Below are 21,245 nucleotides of genomic sequence, written 5' to 3'. Positions count from 1 at the left end.
TGCATGGGATTCTGGGATAGTAGCTGAGCATGAGAAACATTTCTTAAAATTCTTCCTGGGATCAGTAGTGGGCATGGTCGTAGTACTGGGGGAAAGCCTAGCACTCAGATTTTTTGGGAGAAATTCCTCAAACTACTAATTATGTACAGAGATGAAGACAATTCAGTCTAGAACTAGGCATAGATGGTGGACACAGAAAGGGTCTCTTTGGTTCTCGGAGGCGGCAGCAAAGGCCCTAAGGCAGATAGGGGTACGCTCCTTTATATCAGCTATTAGCATCTGCTGTAAAGACACTAGGTGATTGTGCTCGTGCACCCACACTGGACACAGCTTTGAAAAATGGTTCTGCATGCTCATTGCCGTGGTGTGACTCAGAAGTGGGAGCGCACAGAGCGCCTTGAAGATGGAAAGGTTACTCCATTTGTAGTAACTAGAGTTCTTTCAGATGTGCTGTCCCTATGTGCAGTGCACTTCAGGTTGGAGCGTGTGCCTTGGACGAGAGAATTATTTTCTTTTCCACCTTCATTTGGTCAGCACATGCACCTCCCCACCCTTGTGCTCCACACCAAGGGTATAAAGGGGGCTGCTGAACAGCTGCCCTTTGAGCTCCTTCTGCACTGCTAGGCTGAGAGGAAGAGGATGAGCAGTGCACTACATGCAGGAGAAACAGATTTCAAAGAACTCCAGCTGCTACAAGGTAAATAACTCTTCCTTCACTGAGTTCTTGTCCATATGTGTATATACTTCAGGTGATTCACAAGCAGCGTATTTTTTGAGGAGGTGGGTCCCTGGCGTTGTATGCCACAGCAGAATGTAGCACTTCCCCGCCCAGGAAGTCATCCAAAGTAGCTGCTTCCCCCAGTGCATAATGTCTCATAATATGTGTACAGAGCCCTAAGTCACAGCTCTGCAGATGTCAGTAATTGGCATGTTTTTGAGGGAGGCTGCTACGACTGCTTGGGCTTTCATTGAGTATGCTCTCACACTGCCCTCAAGGGGGACAGTGTTCAGCTTGTAGCAGAATATTCTGTATTCCAAGATCCATTTTGACAGCTTCTGTGCAGAAATGGCCTCTCCTTCCATCCTTTCCACAAATTAGAGAAAGTCTAGGAGACTTATGGATTGACGGTCTTCTGGAGACAAAAGGCAAGGGCACTGTACACATATCCAAGGAGTACCACATGACCTCTTGCTTACTCCTCTGTGGAATACAGGTAAGTAGATACTTTGATGTGAAAGTATGCTTACCTTAAGCACAGATTTGGGGTGCAGTCTCATGGATATTTTATCCTTCGGGAAAACTGCACGGTGAGGGGTGTCTGCCAGAAGCCCTCCTAACTCCCCAATTCTTCTGGATGGCATGATTACAACTAGAATGTTACCTTTATAGAAAGGTGTATCAGAAAGCAAGATGCAACAGGCTCCAACACTGCTCGTCTGAATTGCTAAAACCAGGTTCAAGTCCCAGGCTGGTTCAGGTTTTGGAGGGAAGATTCTAACCAGGTCTTTCAGGGAAAAAACAGAATAGGTGTCTACTGGTGGGAGAAACAAACTGATGGCAGCCAGGTGTACCCCCAGAGAACTGAGAGACAGTCATGTACTTTAAGGAAAATAGGTTTTATAATATGTCTGGGATCCCCAGCAATCACCCCAGAATATAAACCTCTTCCAGGTATAAACTGTACCAGGAATAACTGAGTTGCTATTCCTGGTACAGTCTTTTCTGCTCCTTCTTATGGTGTCGACCTTTGAGCAGGTTTATTCTATGTCCTATGTACATTCAAATACCATGCCTCAAATGTAGCGTGGTTGGGTTGGGGTGGTAAATCTTCCCCTCATCCTGGGTCAAAAGGTCTCACCTCAGGGGGAGGTGGAGAGAAGGAAAGGCTCAACGTTACAATAAAGTGGGGTACCAGAACTGATGGGCCCAACTGGCGCTGTGCGAACGACCTGCACACCTTGTCATCTCTGAATTTCCTCAGTACTCTCTGTAATAGGGGAATTGGGGGAGAAGTGTACTTAAGGGCCCCCAATCGCAGGTGGAGGGTAACTAGAGCTAGAGGAGACTCAATCCCCACAAATCTATGTAAATTGGGGTGGCAATAGTGGAGACCCAGATGAAGGGGGGGGGGGAGGGATCCTTAGGTGTTGGGGGTGGGAGGAGAATCCAGGGGAGAGACTGAGGCCCTATTGGGGTTAGGTGTCACAGGGAGAGGGCCCTGACTGCACGTGGATATGCACCTCAAGTGATTCTGTGGCAGACTTCTCCGCAACTGTGAGCAGCAAGAGCCAGCAGGCCAGAGTCAGGAGCCAGACCCAGCTCTGTGGGACAGGAGTTGCCTCTACATAGTGAGTGCAAGATGGGCTTAGCCCTCCCAAATAATTTCAGCAGCTGCCTATGCTCCTGCCCATCATATGAGGAAAGCATTGCCCAGAGAGCCTGGCTGCAAACCGCTCTGGAGCAGAACTCCTTGCACTTTTTGTTCATATCTGATGGAAACATCTGTGGCTGTGAGACCACAAACCTGAAACAACCCCTTTAGAGTTGTGCACTGCCCACTCATGCTCTGTGGAGAAGTGTCTGCTCAAGGAGTCTGCAAGGTTGTTTTCAACCCCTCACACATGGCTGGCAGCAGAGCAATCTGCAGAGATATGCACCAATTTCAGAAGGCGATGGCCTCCATACACAGCTGTGTGGATCATGCACCTCCCTGCTTGCTGATGTAATAGATCACCATCATGTTGTCCAATAGCAGCCGGATTGACTGACTGGCTGCAAATACAAGTGAGAAATTGCTCACAGGCCAGCCTGACCGCCCTCAACTCCAACATGTTGATGTGAAGTATAAGTTCCTGAGGGGACCATTTCCCTTACTCTCCCTGCCCCTCTCCGTGGGCCCTTCTACCTATGATGGGTGTATCCATGGCCATATTCTTTGTTGGGAGTGGGGAACTGAATGGGATCCCTACCCACACTTTTCCTCTAGCCTCCCACCAAGTAAGGGAGGCTAGGACTCTTTGGCAAACCATGACTGGCAAATTGAGATTGCATCTGCCTTGGGTGCACCCAGTCCACAGCCATGCTTGCAGACATCTGAGATGGAGCCCTGTAAATAGGGTCATATAGGTGATTTCAGCCATATAACCCAACAGGGCCAGGCAGGATCACACCACCTTCCTGCGGCTCATCTGGATTTGCCGTAGGAGTCTGCTGATGGCAAGGAAGTGGTCATTCATTAAGTATGCCGTGGCCAAGACCACTTCCAGTCTTGCTCCGATGAACTCTACTGATTATGTTGGTTCGAGACTTTGCCAGGTTCATCCTGAGAACCAGTCTTTTGAACAGGTCTAGAAGTATGGTGGTTGTTTTGCACGTTTCTCAGTTAGATCATCTCTTTAGGAGCCAATTGTCCATGTAAAGGTACACTGTCCCCATCCATTGACAGGACCTTAGTGAAAACTCTCAGTGCTGTCAAGACTCCAAAAGGGGAGTACTTGGTATTGATAGTGTTGTTGACTGGCTACAAACCACAGGAATCTCTTATGTGCTGGAGGACGGGCACATGGAAGTAGGCATCTTTGAAACTGAAGGTGGTGAGCCAATTTCCTGGATCTAGTGAGGGGATAATTGAAGACAGGGTCACCATTCTGAACTTTAGTGAGTGGATAAACTTGTTCAAGATGGGTCTCCATCGCCCTGTCTTTTGGGAGGATGATGAAGTACCTCAAGTAGAAGCTCTTCTCCTTTGCTACTGGATTGTTGTTGTACAGCTCTTGACAGTCCTGTCAAAACACTGATTTTTGAGGCCAGTGTTGGTTGATGGGAGAAGGACGATTGCCCAGCGGCACCTTTTCTATGCATCCTCTGATACCTGAAGAACAGTTCATACTGCAGTTCATGGTAGGGGCTGGTCTCTGTCAAAACTGCTGCTTGCTGGATTCCCACTTAATCATAGGAATGTATACGTCAAGGAAGTAAAGCATGGCTCCAGAGTCTTTTAGCAAGTGAAATAATTCTTCTGTTTGTGTGCTGAACAGTTTGTTGCACTTGAACAGAAGGCCTGCCACTGTTGTTTGCACTTCCTTCAGGAACCCCGGAAAAGAGAGCCATGACGAGTGCCTCATTACCACTGCCATTGATCTTGCTGCCGTGTCTGCTGCATCTAAAGCCATCTGGAGTGCAGAGCTAGCCACCAGCTTTCCCTCTTCAATCAGGGCCTGAAACTGCTCTCTAGTGTCCTGAGGTACTTTCTTGACAAAGTCTGTCAGCTTGTTAAAAATCATATTTGGCCATTAACACGTGAAGGTTTCAGTTTGAAACTGGAGAGGGGCCAACGAGTATGCTTTCGTCCCAAAGAGATCCACCCTCTTTGCTTCCTTTTCATGAAGAAAAGACCTGGCCTGCTACACTCAGTGGCAACTGACACTACCAGTGAGTTGGGAGGTATATGTGAGAATAGCTATTCTGACCCTTTTGCAGATACAAAATACCTCTTTTCAGCCTGCTTGCAAACTGGTGGAACCATCTGCCAAAGTGTCTTGGTGGATTCAAGAACGGCCTCATTAATAGGAAGCTTCAATCTACTCGAACTCAAGCTACATATGAAGTCCTGCATTCTGTGCAGGGCTTCCTGGACTTCTTTCAGGGGAGTCTCTGCCACCCTTTTAAGTGAGTTCTGGAAGGCCTTAGGATCATCAGGATATGGCTGGAATCACCACCTTGTCTGAGAAAAGGACGAGCCAACAGGGGTGGGGTGGAAGCCTCAGAGCTGGCTGGAGCCGAACTCAAGGGGCCAATGTATGGGGGAAGGTCTTCCAGGTCAGAAGTTATCCCCAATCTCAAAGATCTCTCCATGAGCAATCTTCAGAGTTAGAACTCCCTTAACTGTTTTGTCCTTCTCAGAGATGACCTACAGATACTGCACCTGGATGGGACATGGGTTGCCTTCAGGCAGTAGAGACTGGCATCGTGGTTGTAACCAGGAAGGGTTTGTTGCACCTGATGCAGTTTTGCAAGCCAGGGATCCTTCTGTGGTATACTCTCCCCCCTACTTTTGGAAGAACGCAGGATATGGTGGGGAGAATACAGGAATCCCTCCCTGACCCAGAGGAGGATCCCAAATCTTAGGGGACAGAACCCCAAATATCTATCCTAACTAACTATACAAAATAACTAAACTGTTACAAATTATTTACAATTTATTTACAGGAAAAGTTGAAGTCAACGTAAACACTGAAGCTCCATCCTAGACCACAAGTGGTAAGAAGGAACTAAGATGGCAGCTATCCAGTGGCCCCTTTATAGCTTCGCTGCAGAGCACAAGAAGAGCAAGAGTGCATATGCAGACCAGAGAGACACTGCTAGGAAAATTTCTCCAGTCCTGGGTGCACAGAGCATATGTGTAAACTTGAAGTGCTCTATACGTAGGGACAAACGCTTGAAGAACAACCACTGCATTCCAAGCCACTATGGCGCGTTGTTCAATTCACTGGGAAGCTTTGGTGCCAGCAAACTGGAAAAAAACCCCAACCAAACAAAAACAAAACAAACAAAAATGTACTTGAGAAGACTATAAAAATTGAGAACTTTATTAAAAAGTAAGCTCCCCTATGCACATCTCTTCACTATTTTATGTGAAGAAATGGGCACTCTACATTGGCAGCTCCTCCCTCTTCCACACTCAGGTTTGTTGGTTTCACATGGCAAAGTTCTGAATTACTTGTTTGAGATCAGACAAGGTGCAACGATTTTCCTTGCTGAATATGACTTTTCCCTTGCTGAATGCTTCACTGAGTAGCAATGGCTTACTCTGAATGCTTTCATCCAAGAGAAGATTACAATATGGGTTGTCAACCTACAGTTTGAGACTTCCAGGGAAGTAGCAAATAGGTCTCAAAGATCACGACCACCCTCCCCTCCCCAATGCTAAATGGGAGGGAGGCCCCAGATATGAGAGACAGAGCAGTGTGATGTTAATATTGGTGGATCTGTAGCACTGTCCATATTTAAGATTCTTCCAAAGTTTTAGTTTCAGTAGGAGTGTTCAACTTTCACCAAAGGGGAAAATTCTCCAGGGTTTATTGCCACTTTCCCATCATGTATGATGCCATCAATAACATTCCCACACTCTGGAAGGCATTCAATTTCATCTCCAACATATACTGAAAAATTATGCATATCCCTGTTTCATCAAACTTGTGTTCTAACATTGAATTTTAATGGGTGGCTTCTGGAATGTTAAAGTAGAACAACACAACATATATGTGGATTGATAATCAGATATGCCAGTTTCTTGAAACAAGAGAGAGCATGAGGTTGAAGTTAAAGTTTTTTTTGTTTTTTTTTTAAATTCAGTTGAATAAATATGGAGAATGGAATGGAATTTGGCCAGAATTCTGGCATTAATACCTCTATTGTTACAAAAAGTGCAGTGAGGCCTTTGACCACAAGCTGCCAGGGATAGTCACATTATGTCTCTTCTGAAAGAGGGCACCTTTGCCAAACTGCAGCATCCTCTGAGGCAGTGGCTTGCAACTTTTCCTGACTACTGTACCCCTAAGTTAAAAATTACTTGCTTAAAAATCAGACATAAAAATGCAAAAGTGTCAGCATACTATTACTGAAAAATTGCTTACTTTACCATATAGTTACAAAATAAATCAATTGGAATATAAATATTTTACTTACATTTCAGTGTACAGTATATAGAGTAGTATCAACAAGTAATTGTCTGTATAAAATTTTAGTTTGTACTGACTTTGCTAATGCTTTATATATTGCCTGTTGTAAAACTAAGCAAAGATCTAGATGAGTTGATGTACACCCTGGAAGACATCTATGTACCCCCAGGGGTACAGAACCACTCCTCTAAGGTCATATCTATACTAGGAGCCCTTTACCAGCATAGGTATACTATATCAGCAAAGCACTCCTGCTGTAGATAGTTACACCAGAAAAACTGTGTTTTTACATGATCTAGCTGATTCCACCCACCCTATGAATGAAAACATCTATCCCAGTAAAGTACTTTTATGCCAGCATAATGGTGTCTACAGTAGGGACTTTTGCCGGGACAGCTGTGTCAGTCAGGAATCATATTTCTTCAAACCCCGGACCGCCTGGAATAACTATGTTGAAGTCTGTAGTGTAGACATAGCCTGAAACCATATTTGAGCACTGGTTAAGTATCTACTAAAACAGAAGAGGATTAATTAGTGAATCAACACTATCTCATTCCGCAGCACATATGGTGTGTGTATATTATATATATATATATATATTCTTCGTATGTCTCCCATTCAACTACTGACTAAGCCTGGCCATGCTTAGCCTGTGAAATCTAATGGGACACAGTACTGAATATGCTATGTTGACAGGTGCAACAAATATGTCTATTGTGTGCTTCAACCTATCCTGTCAGCTTAACCATAAAGTACAGGTTTGAAGTGTTCTATACTTTAGTGAGCTATACGTAAGTGGCTGATTTAAAAAAAAAATTCTGTTACTGAATAATAGCTATCCCTCCAGCAGTCTGCTTAGTTAGTGGAGACTCTGATGCCTATAATTTATAACAATCTGTTTTCACTCCATGATAAATTCTTAAAATAAAGGTGTCTATCAGACGGCAGGGTCTCATGGTCAAAGCATGGAAGCTGAAGATGGAAGATGTGGGTTCTGTTGCTAGCTCTGCCACAAGAGCATACTGTTTCAGTATTATAATTTTAAGCAGAACTGGTAGTGCTGCCTATGGTTAAGTTTGCCTAATATTTTCCCATTATAAGACCCTGTTTTCAATTGTTTATAACTTTACCAAACTTTAACCATTCAGGCTGTAATTCTCCATGCAAGGTGTCTGTCTCTTGTTGAAAATTTTGGGAAAGTTTCAGCTAAAAATGATTCAACTATTTCTGAGAAGGAGATAAGAGAAAAATGTTGTTTTCCCATATTACAAACATTTAACTAAGAAGCTCTAGTGACTCCAGGCAGAATGCTCAACTAACTCCTTTTGAGCATTCAACCCTCCATGCTTTGGAGCAGGGATCAAAATTTGGCAGGGAGGAAGGGTAACACTAGTGCCAGAAAAGTGTTATTCCTGTGAAAATTCACCCTAAGTTATAAGCCTCCAAAAAAATACTGAGCACCTGCAAAATACAGGCCACAGAATTTCACCCAGCCATTTCTGAAATAGAGAGACTTATTCTTCCTTAGTAGGTAAATGAACACTACTTGTGGCTGATTTAAAGCATCTTGTTTAGAAAGCCATCTAAATTAATTCCTTCCCCCTACACCTGCAATGTTAGATATCATCCGTCTGTGTAGATCCGTATCGTAATAACCTTCTCTTTGACAAGCAAAATAAATTGGGCTCCTTAAATCTCTCATTGTAAAGAATATTTTCCAGACCCTGAATCATTTCTACATCAATTCTCTGATCCCTCTCCAATTTCTCAGCATCCTTTTTTTTTAAATAAGTGCAGACATCAGAAACTGACACAATATTCAAGCAATGGTCTTACTGGTGCTGTATACGGAGGTTATACAGTCTTTCTATTCTTACTTTATAGTAAAAACAAGGAGAGTCCTGTAGCACTTTAAAGACTAACACATTTCTGCAGACATAAGCTTTCGTGGGCTGCAACCCACTTTGTCATAACCGGATTTGCTCCAATCCCTCAGACAGAGACAAACACCTACAGGATCTCCATAAAACATCCTTAAAACTACAATACTCACCTGGAGAGGTGAAGAAACAAATTGACAGAGCCAGACAGGTACCCAGAAGTCACCTACTATAGGACAGACCCAACAAAGAAAACAACAGAAACACCACTGGCCATCACCTACAGCCCCCAGCTAAAATCTCTCCAACACATCATTAACCTATCCTAGCAGATGATCCCTCACTCACTCAAGCCATGGGAGGCAGACCTATCCTTGCTTACAGACAGCCCCCCAATCTGAAGCAAATACTCACCAGCAACCGTATACCATACAACAAGAACCTATCCCTGCAACAAACCCCGTTGCCAACTCTGCCCACACATCGACTCTAGTGACACCATCACAGGTCCTAACCACGTCAGCCACACCATAAGGAGCTCATTCACCTGCACATCTACTAATGTAATATATACCATCATGTGCCAGCAATGCCCCTCTGCCATGTACATTGGCCAAACTGGACTGTCACTACGCAAAAAAATAAATGGACACAAATCAGACATAAAAAATGGTAACATCCATAAACCAGTAGGAGAGCACTTCAATCTCCCAGGACACACTGTAGCTGACTTGAAAGTTGTCATACTTCTACAGAAAAACTTCAAAAACAGACTTTAGTGAGAAATTGCAGAGCTGGAACTCATATGCAAACTTGACAGTCAAACCGGGTCTGAATAGGGACTTGGAATGGTTATTACAAGAAGTAATTGTCACTGTTCACACATTCTCACCTTCTAATCAATGGTTGTGAATAGGCCTCATCTACTTTAACTGAATGGACTTTGCTCATACCTACCCTCCCCATTGTTGTTCCTTACCCTTGGATGTAAATATATACCTCCTATTTGATTTCTATTTCATGCATCTGACAAAGTGGGTTGCAGCCCATGAAAGCTTATGCCTGCAGAAATTTGTTAGTCTTTAAAGTGCTACAGGACTCTTGTTGTTTTTGCTGTATATAGATTAACATGGCTACCCCTCTGGAACTTTTTACTTTATAGTCTTGTTTATACATCCAAAGACCATGTTAACTCTTTTTGCAATAGCATCACTCTGGAAGCTCACTACAATGATCTTTCAGAGTCATTGCTTTCCAGGATATATGCCACCCTACAAGTATATCCTAGATGTATGAACTCTCATTTGGCTGTATCAAAATGCATATTGCTTAACTGTGATAAGCCTATCAAGTGATCAGATCATTCTGTATCATTGACCCGTCCTTATTATTTACCCTCCTTCCAATCTTTGTGTTACCTGATAACCTTTAGCACCTGTGATTTTATACTTTCTTCCACATTATACCTAAAAATAACTAGTTTTGGGGGGCTAAAAAACAATACTTGGAACATCCCACCAACAGCACACACTCTCATTTATGATTTCCTATTAACAATTATGTTCTGAGATCTGTTTTTTAATCAAGTTAATTTGGGCCATATTGATTTTGTATCATGTTAATATTTTAAAATCAGAATGTTCTACAGCACTAAACCAAACTTACAAAAAAACAAATCTAGTATGTCAATAGTTACTTTTAGAGAAATCAGGTTGGTGCGGTAATATATTTTATTAGACCAGCTTCTGTTGGTGAAAGAGACAGCTCAGTATAGTTCGAAAGCTTGTCTCTCTCACCAACAAAAGTTGGTCCGATAAAAGATATTACCTTGCCCACCTTGTCTCTCTAATATCCTAGGACCGACATGGCTACAACAACACTGCATAAAACAGTTCCCTTTATCAACCAGACTTGTAATCTTGTTGAAGAACATTATTAAGTTGGTTAGATAAGACCTACTTTCCATAAAAAACAGATGGTAGCATTAATTATATTTCTATCCTGTATTGACAGAGTCCTATATCAGTTGTTTCATTATTCCAATATGTATCATAGTCGAGATTACCAGCCTATCAATCATACAGTTTATCCTTTTAAAATACTGGCACAACTACTGTTTTCTCCCTGTCCTCTGGAGTTTCCCCAGTTTTCCAAGAGATATTAAAAATTAACCCAGTAAATAATGTTCATTTTTATTTTGGGGAAAGACCAAACATTGCAAAAAACTTGAATTTAACTACCAAAAATATAGAAACAAACAACAAAACCACAATAAATACTTTTCCTATTAAAATGAAAAGAAATACAAGTTCAGTTCTACGCACAATAGATATTAAACTCACCATACGTGCATGTGGATTTCGATGGTAATAAAGCTCTTTATATTCATCCATCCAAACTTCTGAGGCACGTACACTGTTAGCCAGAGCCTTGGCCCGCGAGTAGGGAGCTTGTTTGGGGAAAACGTGACCTACATGAGAACAAGGGTGAATCTCAAGACTTCCTCCACACTGCCAGATCTAAACAAAGAATGTATGTTACATGTTAGTAATCTGAAACTGGGTAAACAGTAGGAGATACAGCATAACAATACTTTACAATACTTTGTATTTATAAGCACTTTTCCAAAAATCTCAAAGCACCTTATAACCAGTAAATATCATAATCTTTGGAAGGAGATAAGTATGATCCTCAATTTACAGATAAATAAACTAAGTTGTCAGAGCACTTCAATGGGAGAACCAGGAAGATAATGATGGAATAAGGAATACTGAGGTGCTTTCAGTGGAACTCTGGTTTGCAAAGATTAGATTCTACAGATGTTCAAAGCATGATCACATGTGCTATGCTAAACTGCACTAGGCAACTCAGGGTTGCTTCCTCCTTTCTGGGGTTCAGATACACCCTTGGGAAGAGCTGGATTAAGTAACATGTACAATAGGAAAGTGCCTTTGGCCCTAGCTCTTAAACATGTGAAACTAAGCTCTCCTTTAAATATATTTCTAGCCCTCCTGGTTGTGAAGAAGTGATATCTGCTACAGTATGCAGACAGCCTTCAGCAGAGGAAGAAGCAGCATCCACCAGATTCAGGGACGAAGCCACCTGTCCTTATAGTGACCAAGATGAACAACTGATTTGGCCTATCTCCAGGAAAAACTAACAGATCTAAACTTAGAGTGCTACAGATTATTATCAAGAAAATGGATAGAAAAGACCTAAAACCATTTAAAATCAAGCTAAGGTCTAAAAAAATGCATGCAGGAACCTTGTCTGAACTTTATTTTAACAAATGGACTTTGAGTTTACCGAACATTTTCCTTGTTTATGAGCTAAGATTATTTAGGTCAGAAAAGCTCTGGAGAAAATTCAAGGATCGCTATGAACCATCTATCATTATTGCATAGAGTACATATAAAAGCTAGAGTGAAGGGTCTCAGCTCAACTTGGCTGGTCGATGTCTTTGCTTGTGCCAGTTTTTTTTTACTGTCCTTTTCTAAATTTTTATCTTCTTCCCAAGTAATTAGTATGAAGCCTTTAGAATGTCAGGCAATGGTGGTTCCTGATTTTTCCTAGGTACCAGTCCTAAATTTGATTTTGCTGGCTCCAGCCTCTGAGTGGGAGTATGAGGGGGGATTTTGTCCAGTAGTGGGACTGCACTTCCAATTCAGCCTTCCTAACCTGATCTCTGATGGACTCTGCCCACACAAAAAGAGAGCCACAACTTCAGCCTGAAGTTGACAGTAATCACACCCCACATGCCATCAGAAGAGAAAATGGGCACCTATTCTCTGCCCTTTTGCCATCTCCTCTTTGCTTCTATGTTCCGTTGCAGAAGCTGACTTAACAAAACTCACATCTGACAGTAAGCTGGATATCTATAAGATGCCTCTGTGTTACCTATTTTCTGTATTACTGCATCTGAAGAAGAGAGCTGAAGTCTCTCGAAAGCTTATGTCTACAAATATTAAATTTGTTAGTCTTTAAAGTGCCATAGAACTCTCGTTGTTTTTGCTGTATACAGACTAACACGGCTACCCCTCTGGAACTAAACTGAGAAAGCTTCAGTTACACCATCATTTCCATCTTTTCAGAAGAAGATTAAAAACAAAGCTGATATCACTTGACATTTTCCTGCACACTCAGGTGAATAAAGCATAAGCATTAGTATCTTGCGTTAGGAAGGAGTTAGACTCAAGATGATTAAAAAGAACCCAAAGACATAGTGCTGGCTGTAGAGTGCAAAGTAAAATTAAAATAATCTTATAACTGTATTTTGGTGGCCTGTATGGGGATGAGATGAAACCCTGCATCCACAACTAGAGCAGACCAAGTCCCACCTGCTATTCATGGGGAGAACTTGTATGGCATGTATGCAGGATTGGTTCCCTATTGGTAGGGCTCAGTTGCTCCCAGACTCTCCTCTTACCCACTTTCTGGTTAGCTAGGTCAGGTATGTGCATCCTCCCAAGTGACACTCACTCATGTACCAACAATAATACAGTTTTCAGTAGATTGCATATCTTCATAATTATAGCCCTTCTTTATGGAACAAACCTTTCCCCCTCTAGCCACACAACCATTTCCTCAGTCTGAGCAGTCCTTTTCAGGGGGCAGCTAACTTTCTTACTTATAAATGCTCTTGGCTGGTTTTCATTAAGGCTAATGAGCCCAAGCCATTTCTGATCTCTTTGTTAACTCTTGCCTCCCCAGCCTGCAGTCCCAAAGCTTTTGCACTTGGGTACACTTTCTAGTATCCTAGGTCTACGTTTGGCAATGTAACCCAACATGCTTTCATATGACTCTCTCCTGATTGCTCTTGCTGATTGCTTCAGAAATACTCAGAACTGGTGACCAACTCCATTAATGAATGCCAATCATAAGACACTGGCCATAATTTTGCTAAAGTGGTTGGGAAGTACTGCTGGAAAAGTTACTGATGCTTCCTTATTCAATGTTGTGCCAGGGCACCTTATGGCAGACTTTCTTTGCAGCCTCGTAAAGGTTTCTGAAGTTAGTCAGAGGGGAGGACAGGAAAGTTCTGTAACTGCACTGGAACGAGTTAATGCTTTCAATAATGGTTAACCTGGATTATCTGTAGATGCTTTTTGCAAAATATATTTCAATGACCCAGTTTATTCCTTTATTTTAGTTATTATGCTAGCAGGTAAACTACCTTTCCATCTGTGAATGGAGAACAGAGGGGAGCTAGGATATGCTCAGGAGTGAGGCAGGATTGTCCTGTGAGCTCCTGGTTACATCAAATGTATTTTTTATCCATTGTATAAGGGGACACAGCTGTTGTGGAAGTAGCAGGGAAGCAATGAAAATCTTTGTTCATCTGGATGAGGATATGGTTTTAGTAGGCACTAGTGTGGAGAGCAGGCCCATTTTCATATACTTGACCTGTATTCAGCAGCAGCAGGAGCTAAAATTAATAATGAATAGAGCACAGCAAGTCTCTTTTTGCTCTGCCAAGGAGAATTCAGACACTGAAAGATCCACCCAACATTGCTGATACCCTAGAGTTCTCTTTCAGTGAGTCTTCCCCAGCAATACTAAATTAGGAGAAAAAGATAACTGCTTGTCAGCACCAGATTGTGAAGTAGAAAAACTGGAGCCTAGTAGTGGTGGATAGGATAGAACTGTTCAAAAAGCACTTGCTGCCCATTTGTAATTATTTAGCTTATGTGCATCCATCACCTGAGAAAACAATTCACAAAAATGGTTTAGTCTTTCATTGACTGGGGGGTTGCAAATAAAATTTAGTGAAAAGAAACATTACTCATGTGCCAGTTCTAGAAGGGGGATTAGGGCTAGCGTGTTGAGGTTTTAATTCTATTGGTTTTGTTCTACATTTTCCACAGGGCTAACAGACCCACGGAGAAGGCACGGCTGGTGTTCTTTGAAGCACAATAGGGAAGGGTTCCAAGGCTCAATATAGGTCAATCGGTGAGTAAAAAGGAGAGAGATGCCTAAAAATGTACATTTTAAAGGCACAGCATATCAAGGCTTGTCTACACAGCCCTGTAGTGCAGACTGAGGATGAGAGTTGCAGCGCACACTAAAAAGTTGTGCAGTAATTGCCCCGTGAAGACCCCCCGCCCCCATCAGCACAAACTAAAGGGCTAGTTAGCACTAACGTAGTCCCATAGTCTGCAATGTGGGCCTGTACATTAGGCTCATGTACTGAGGGCTTTAAAACTATATTTAAAAGGTGGCAACTGACACTAACTACATTTCAGGATGGGGGCTTTCAGTTTTGGAAAGCTCTGTATAAGCATATCTTGTGGGAGCATTATGTGGAAAAGCATCTTCCTTTTACAAGTTGTCTTCCAACCTATTTTACGAGGAGCACTGAATTTTATTTAGAAAATTTTAACAGGTTTACAAATCATCGCCCTGTAAATATGAGATACAAAATGATAATCATTACAACAGTGAGCTTTTGTTTAGAGAAACATTCTACATTAATATAATTTTAACAAGGGGTTACCATATTCCAGAGTGAGTCTGTTTATACTACCCACGACATGTTACTTCTAGTGATTTTATCAAACTGGGGAAACTTCTGATTACACATATTTATCAAACCAGGCATTTCTATAAAAAACTAATATTAACAAGAATTGGATAGGTGTGCTTCCCGCCCCCGCCCCCAGAATGTACTTCCTCTGACTTTTGAACAAATGGTAACCAACTATCTAAGTATTTATTTGTTCTCTATTTTGCTGAATACGTAACTGGTGAATTCATTTTTCTATAACAATAATCTCCTACATTTTGAACTATTCCTCTAATTTTGTACCATTTTTTTTCCAATATGTTGTTTTGCCTAAAGCTGGGAAAGACCTTACCTTATGCAGCTCTCACAGGCCTATATCACTGTTCAATATTTTAGCAAAAATACTAGCTAGCCCATTGAAGTCCACATTTTCCATTTATATAAACCCAGATCAAACTGCATTCATTAAGGGCAGACAAATGTCAGACAATATTTGGAGAGTACTTGGAATCAGCCATAATTCCAGATCAAGAAAAGATCCATTTAATTTGTTATCACTTGATGCAGAGAAAGTTTTTGCACTGAAAACTCTAATCAAATTTACTATCCAATCTCACTCCCAAGATCTTCTGGTTTAACTGTTTAAGTTTCACCTTCTCCCCCATGGAATAAAATGTTTTGAAATATTCTCCACATGTTATTACATTTACTGCACTCTGTGTCCAATAAATTTATTTTTTTGAAAAATCAAAGTCTGACTTTTTTTTAATCAGTAAATAAATTTATATTAACTTCTAGCCACTTGTATTTCTCTGAGTATTCATGTTTTGACCAAACATTTTTTAATGGACAGGTAATTGCATGCTGTGTGGTACATGTTTAACTATGGTAAGTTGACAATGAATTAAATAAAATGGCCTCTAAAGGCTCAGTCCTACAAGTGTCTATCTCTATGTATTATTGTGTACCACTAAAATATTAAAAAGTAAGATTTGAAGGACTGGGCCCTAAACTCTACTGAACCAAAGTACATAAGAAAGTGGAACTTCCTTCTGTCTTCCTCTCAGGAAGTCCCATTCCACTGGACCCTAAAAAACCCAAAAGACTGCAAAGTCTCTCCTCAAAATCAGTGAGAGAAGTGTTCCATAATCACAGCTCTTAAAATTACAGAAATGTCCTCTATAGTTGTCATTCTAAATGTCCCTAAAAAGAAACCCTAAAGTTACTAAGCAGTACCATTACATTCTATTTTCTTCATTAAGGCATAATTGTACAAAATCTGTCACCATTTTAAAGAGATTACACTGACATTACAATGACCAGATTTTTATTTTTTTTATACTGAAGATATATTTTCATCTTTATGTAAAGTGAGATTATAAAACAAACAGCTATAAAAACGAAGTAAAGAACTCAGCATAAAAAAATCCCCCCAGATACTAAATGATAAATGTGCTATTGATGGGTAGAACTGGAGAAAGTTCTCCTTTCCCACCAAACCACAAACCACATCCATCCAGCAGAACGGAAGAGTGCTTAATACATAATGTATAGAAGCTAGATGATGTAGAGCTGTGCACATTGATTTTTTGGTTTGCAGGCATTTTCAAAAAAATTTTAAAGATATGTTTTGGTTAAACAAAATGCTTCATTTGATCTGAAATGTTTTGTTTCGATTGAGGGGGCTTTATCCCCAACTTTCATTATTTTTTTTAAATAAAAAAGGAAAGATCACAAAAACAAAAATTAAATTTTGAATAAAAAAAATCTGAATGTTTTGTTCTGAAAATGTCAGAACAAACCACTTCAACTTCCAGAATTTTGTTTTGTTTTTACCTTTGACACAAACAATTCTGTGAAACTGACATGAATTTGAGAAATATTTTGGTATTGCCAAATTTGCATTTTTTGCCAAAATGTTTCAACTGAAAAGTTTCATTCAGCTCTATTATGGTGTGTTCATGTATACGTGTGTGTCTGTTCTAGTTCTGGTTAGCACAAGGTTTTCCGTTAGAAAGCACAGGAATTTTTCCACTAAACACTAAAATGACAGATTTGTTTTTCCCTTTACTTTGACCGTAAGTAAAAAAACCCCCATCTATACAGTAAATATTTTTCATTAAAAAATATAAGGGATTTTCATATTATTAAGGAAACTATCAAATATATTAAAGGAGATGGGAAAATCATTTTCTGGCTAATCTGTTTGTTGTCTCTTCTCACATTTTACACCAGTGGATTAAGGGACTGATGTTCTGATGCCACCTACTGGGAAGCAGAGAGACAAAGCATTCTGAAATCTTGCCCTTGATGATATAAGCCTCAGCCAAACTCTTCCTTCCAGTGGGAGAAACAGTATACTAAATAAATAATAAAACAAGCAAACAGTGGCATACCACACTGCAGGATGGAGAATGGAATTTAGAAGAGGAGAAAATGAAACTATGATAAACAGAATTACCTGTAAGTAATTTTACCTTGTCAAATCTCTCTTTTCTCCCATCCTATGACAGTGCATTAAGGGACAGAGAGCAGATATAGCAAGAACTAACCCCAGGAGGTGCGTTTACCTTTTAGTGCCACTAGCAAGACACGTAGCCAAAGGAGGCTTCCAGAGACCAGAGAGGCCTAGTTGATAATCACATGTAAAAGGAGTGAAGAGATAACAGGTCAGTTGCCTTACACACCTTGGAAACTAATGCCTCATGTTCACTGCCTATGAAGTGGAGATTTCGCTAGCCAAATGGCATCTGTCAAGCTCAGCACAAGACTTATCAACCTGATTCTACACTCAGAATGGAGCCTCAGTCCCTCCTAGCAATGTTGTCTTTAGTTGGAGCCTGGTCCTTGGTGCAGCTCTCAAAACCAAAGAAATGGTTTCTTTAGTTTAGAAAATCAAAGAATGAGACAGACAGATGTGTCTTCAAGCCTTAACATTCAACACAGGCAGATTTTCTTGTCACAGGAGGTATACTGGGTTTGCACAGAGTGGAGAAGAATAATGGATTTGTTCAAGTGGAATTCATTGTTCACCATGGGAATGAATTCTACAGCACTGAAAACAACTCTTTCCAAAATCAACCGAAGATATGGAGGAGAGATGAGCACTCAATTCACTCACTCATCTGGCTGAAGTTCCTGCAGTAAGGATAGCCCTCTGAAAGGAAAGAAATCAAAAGAAACCTTCCCTAAAGGCTTGACTGGGGTCCCCTGTCAGAATATTCAAAATGAGGGTCAAGTTCTACTGACGAATCACTTGATGAAAACTAACTGTTCTTTGAGCTCCTTTTTGAATTCCGACAGAAAGTCCAAGACTTTCTGGCATGATCAAGACGGGAGTAACGCTTAAGGTGCCAGATCAGGTCACAAATATTTTCCGTATGCAAAAGTAGAAAAGGCAGAAAATTTTCTGCTGCTTGCCAGTCTGTCAACTCAGCGGAGAAACCTTGTTTAAGGAAATTGATCTCTTGAACTCATACACAGCCAGCCTGAAACCAAGGAGGTTGTAAAACACCAGTCCCTGAGATGATCTTGGGGAGCAGCCATAGGAGGGCTCATTTCTAGGTTTTCAGGCCTGAAAACCTAGAAGCAACCACAGAGTCAGCAAAATCACAATTGCTTTATTCTGCCTAACCTTCCTCAGCACCTTGAGCGGCAGAGAAAGCAGAGCGAGGCAGCATCCCTGTTCCCTGGCCCCAACTCCATGTGAAGTATCACAAAGGCATAGGAGTTGAGGGTTCAAGCTTGCAGCCCTGCTCCATGGCTTACCTAGCATTGCAGCAGCTTTCTCTGCCTCTGTAGAGCCATGACCTCCAGAACTGGAGATCTCCTGCTGGTCCCACTTCTGGTCTATCCTTCTCTGATGGGTATTTCTTTGGTCCCCAGCTGCCTTCTGCTCCCCACCCTGGGAGAGCCCCCTTCTTGCTCCTGCTCCTTCAGCTCTTGCAGCAATTTCTGCTTCTCCAGATTCAGCCTGTTGGGGCCTGTGGTGGGCAGATTCCCCCATCCCAGTCAAGAAGATGCTAAAGACATCCTCTGGACACAATCAGCCCCAACGTGGTGCACCTGTGAGGCCTATTACACCTGGAGAGGCAGGACCTTAAAAGGGAGCATCATCCAAGTCCAGTCCAGGGCAGCACTCTGAGGTGAGCAGAGCTAGCACACAGAGCTCCCATGCCCCACAGAGCATGGGCTGCTTATCAGGGAAGGTGCTGATGAGCCTCTGCTGCCTGGCCCCTCTGAAGAAGTACAGGGACCATCTTTGCTTTGTTTTCCTTTTTAGGATCTTCAGGTAGCTCAGCCTGGGTTCTTCAGACACACGGGATTAGGAGTCCGGGCCCCCTTTGCAGAGAATACTTACCTCTAGCCTTGTGGGAACCCACAGGTCGAGCCTGGACCATTTTATGGATTGCAGGGGTATTTTTGTTTGTCTTTTTCATTTGAACTGCTTTATGCCCCCTAGAAGTGGCCATCCTCCCTGAGACAAACAGCCATACCACACCACAAACTCCAAACTGGCTCTACAGCGACGTCAATATCCAGGAAAGGAGATCTTAGGATGAGAAAGGCACCTAACCTATCACAGGGTCCTCCGGTGTTTCCTTGCAGTTCTAACTACCCAGCCAGACATCTCTTGTATTCCCCATGTGAACAAGGCAATTTCTGCCTGCAGGAGAAGCATTCCTCACTCCACCTCCATGCAGGGCACAGAGAAGTATTTATCAGAATTGGGACAGCAAGAGGCCTCTAGTTCCCAAGCTCATGGCTCTGCAGAGGCAGAGAAAGCTGCTGCAGAGCTAGGTAAGCCACGGAGCAGGGCTGCAAGCTGAGGCAGGATGCATATACTGGTCAGGCAGGTGGGCAGCGCTAGGGCACAAGTGTCCCATCAGAGGACCCTTCTCCCTGTTTAGGAGAGAGGAGAAGACTATGCCATTTAAACTTCACCCTAAGAGGAAGGAGTCATCAGACAACAGCTGGCCCTGACTGAGAAGGTGGGGTGCTTGGTCTCAGGGTTTGGAAGACTGCCTTTCAGCCTCTCCCTCCAACCTGAAACAGAGCCATCAGAGTTCTTGCTTCTGCGCTTTTCTTTTTTTTCCTCCCCTTCTTTATTCTTGTTCTGTCTTCCTTGTCCCTGAACTACAGAAAGAGGCAGAGGGAGAGAGCAATAGTGAAGACTCTATGTATCCAAGGTTAGGAGACAAAGAAAATTGGAGAAAGACAGTCTGTGGAGGCATGGGGTATCAGAACTCTCTGCCTCCTTGATTCAGTAGATGTCACCATAGCACTGTCTTAAAAAAAAAACCAAAAAACCCCACCAAAACCCACTTAATCCACTGTCACAGGATGGAGAGGGGGGGTTTCTTTCTTGATTTTTTTTTTCTTTCTGTAGCACAGCTGCTCTCTGAATTTATTAGTTGAGGGGTTAATGCCCCCACCAGCTATGGAACTCGGAGGTGATCCAATGTCGCTGCTGCTGGAAGCTTCAGGACTTAGCTCCCCTTTAAATTGGGCCAGCAGCAGAGTTTCTTCCACAGCTGTGGAAACGCTCCGGCAACCACCTGTTAGCGTTAAGGCAACGTGGTATAATGTATCAAATTAACCTTAAGACAATACATGCCTAACTCTCCCTTTAGAGAAAATTTTCCATTTATAGTCTGGTCATTTACCAGACTATCAGGGTGGGCTGAATTTGGAGAGAAGGTGCTGACAGAAGAAAAATTATTAGGTAAGAAATTTCTCATAGTGCTGCACAGTTTCTCATCTTATTCATTACTCAGAGAAAGCAGCGATCAGTAAATATTGGATGTAGGGAGGGAATGTATAAGCAGAGTTTAATCATTACAGTACAATAATAGGCAGGAATGGAAGATCCTCCCATAGAAAGCAATAGTATTATAAACTAAGGAATTATGTGGGAACCAATGCAGTAGCATCTTCCTACCAAAGGATGCCTCTGCAGAGGAATGGAAATTTACTTTGCAAACTTTCTGCAGGTAACACTCATACACTTTTCCCCCAGTGCCCCAAGGGACTGCTGTGAATAGTTTCCCAGATGCCTAGCATGCCAACTGGTGCAGAATTTTTACGTCTTGCCTGCAGCAAACTTGAGGCTCTCAGCTCTGGCATTTTGGATAGAATGAGATGAACAGGGTGCAAACTGGCATATGCACTCCATATGCTTG

General features: G+C 42.0%; 1 protein-coding gene across 1 annotated transcript in view; it reads right to left on the bottom strand.

Annotated features, from left to right (window-relative positions):
* GALNT12 (polypeptide N-acetylgalactosaminyltransferase 12) overlaps positions 1-21,245 on the bottom strand; it is a 76,519-nt gene that overhangs the window by 32,784 nt on the left and 22,490 nt on the right. The window contains exon 6 of the mRNA XM_067569887.1: positions 10,904-11,080. Coding sequence (XP_067425988.1) covers positions 10,904-11,080 — 177 coding nt within the window. The remainder of the gene's footprint in view (positions 1-10,903; positions 11,081-21,245) is intronic.

The sequence above is a fragment of the Emydura macquarii genome, unplaced genomic scaffold, assembly GCF_026122565.2.
Source record: "Emydura macquarii macquarii isolate MOO-44397 ecotype Brisbane River unplaced genomic scaffold, CSIRO-AGI_Emac_v2 contig_2948, whole genome shotgun sequence".
Lineage (NCBI taxonomy): Eukaryota > Metazoa > Chordata > Testudines > Chelidae > Emydura > Emydura macquarii.
Note: the sequence above shows the minus strand (reverse complement) of the source record. Positions and strands in the feature narration are given on the sequence as shown.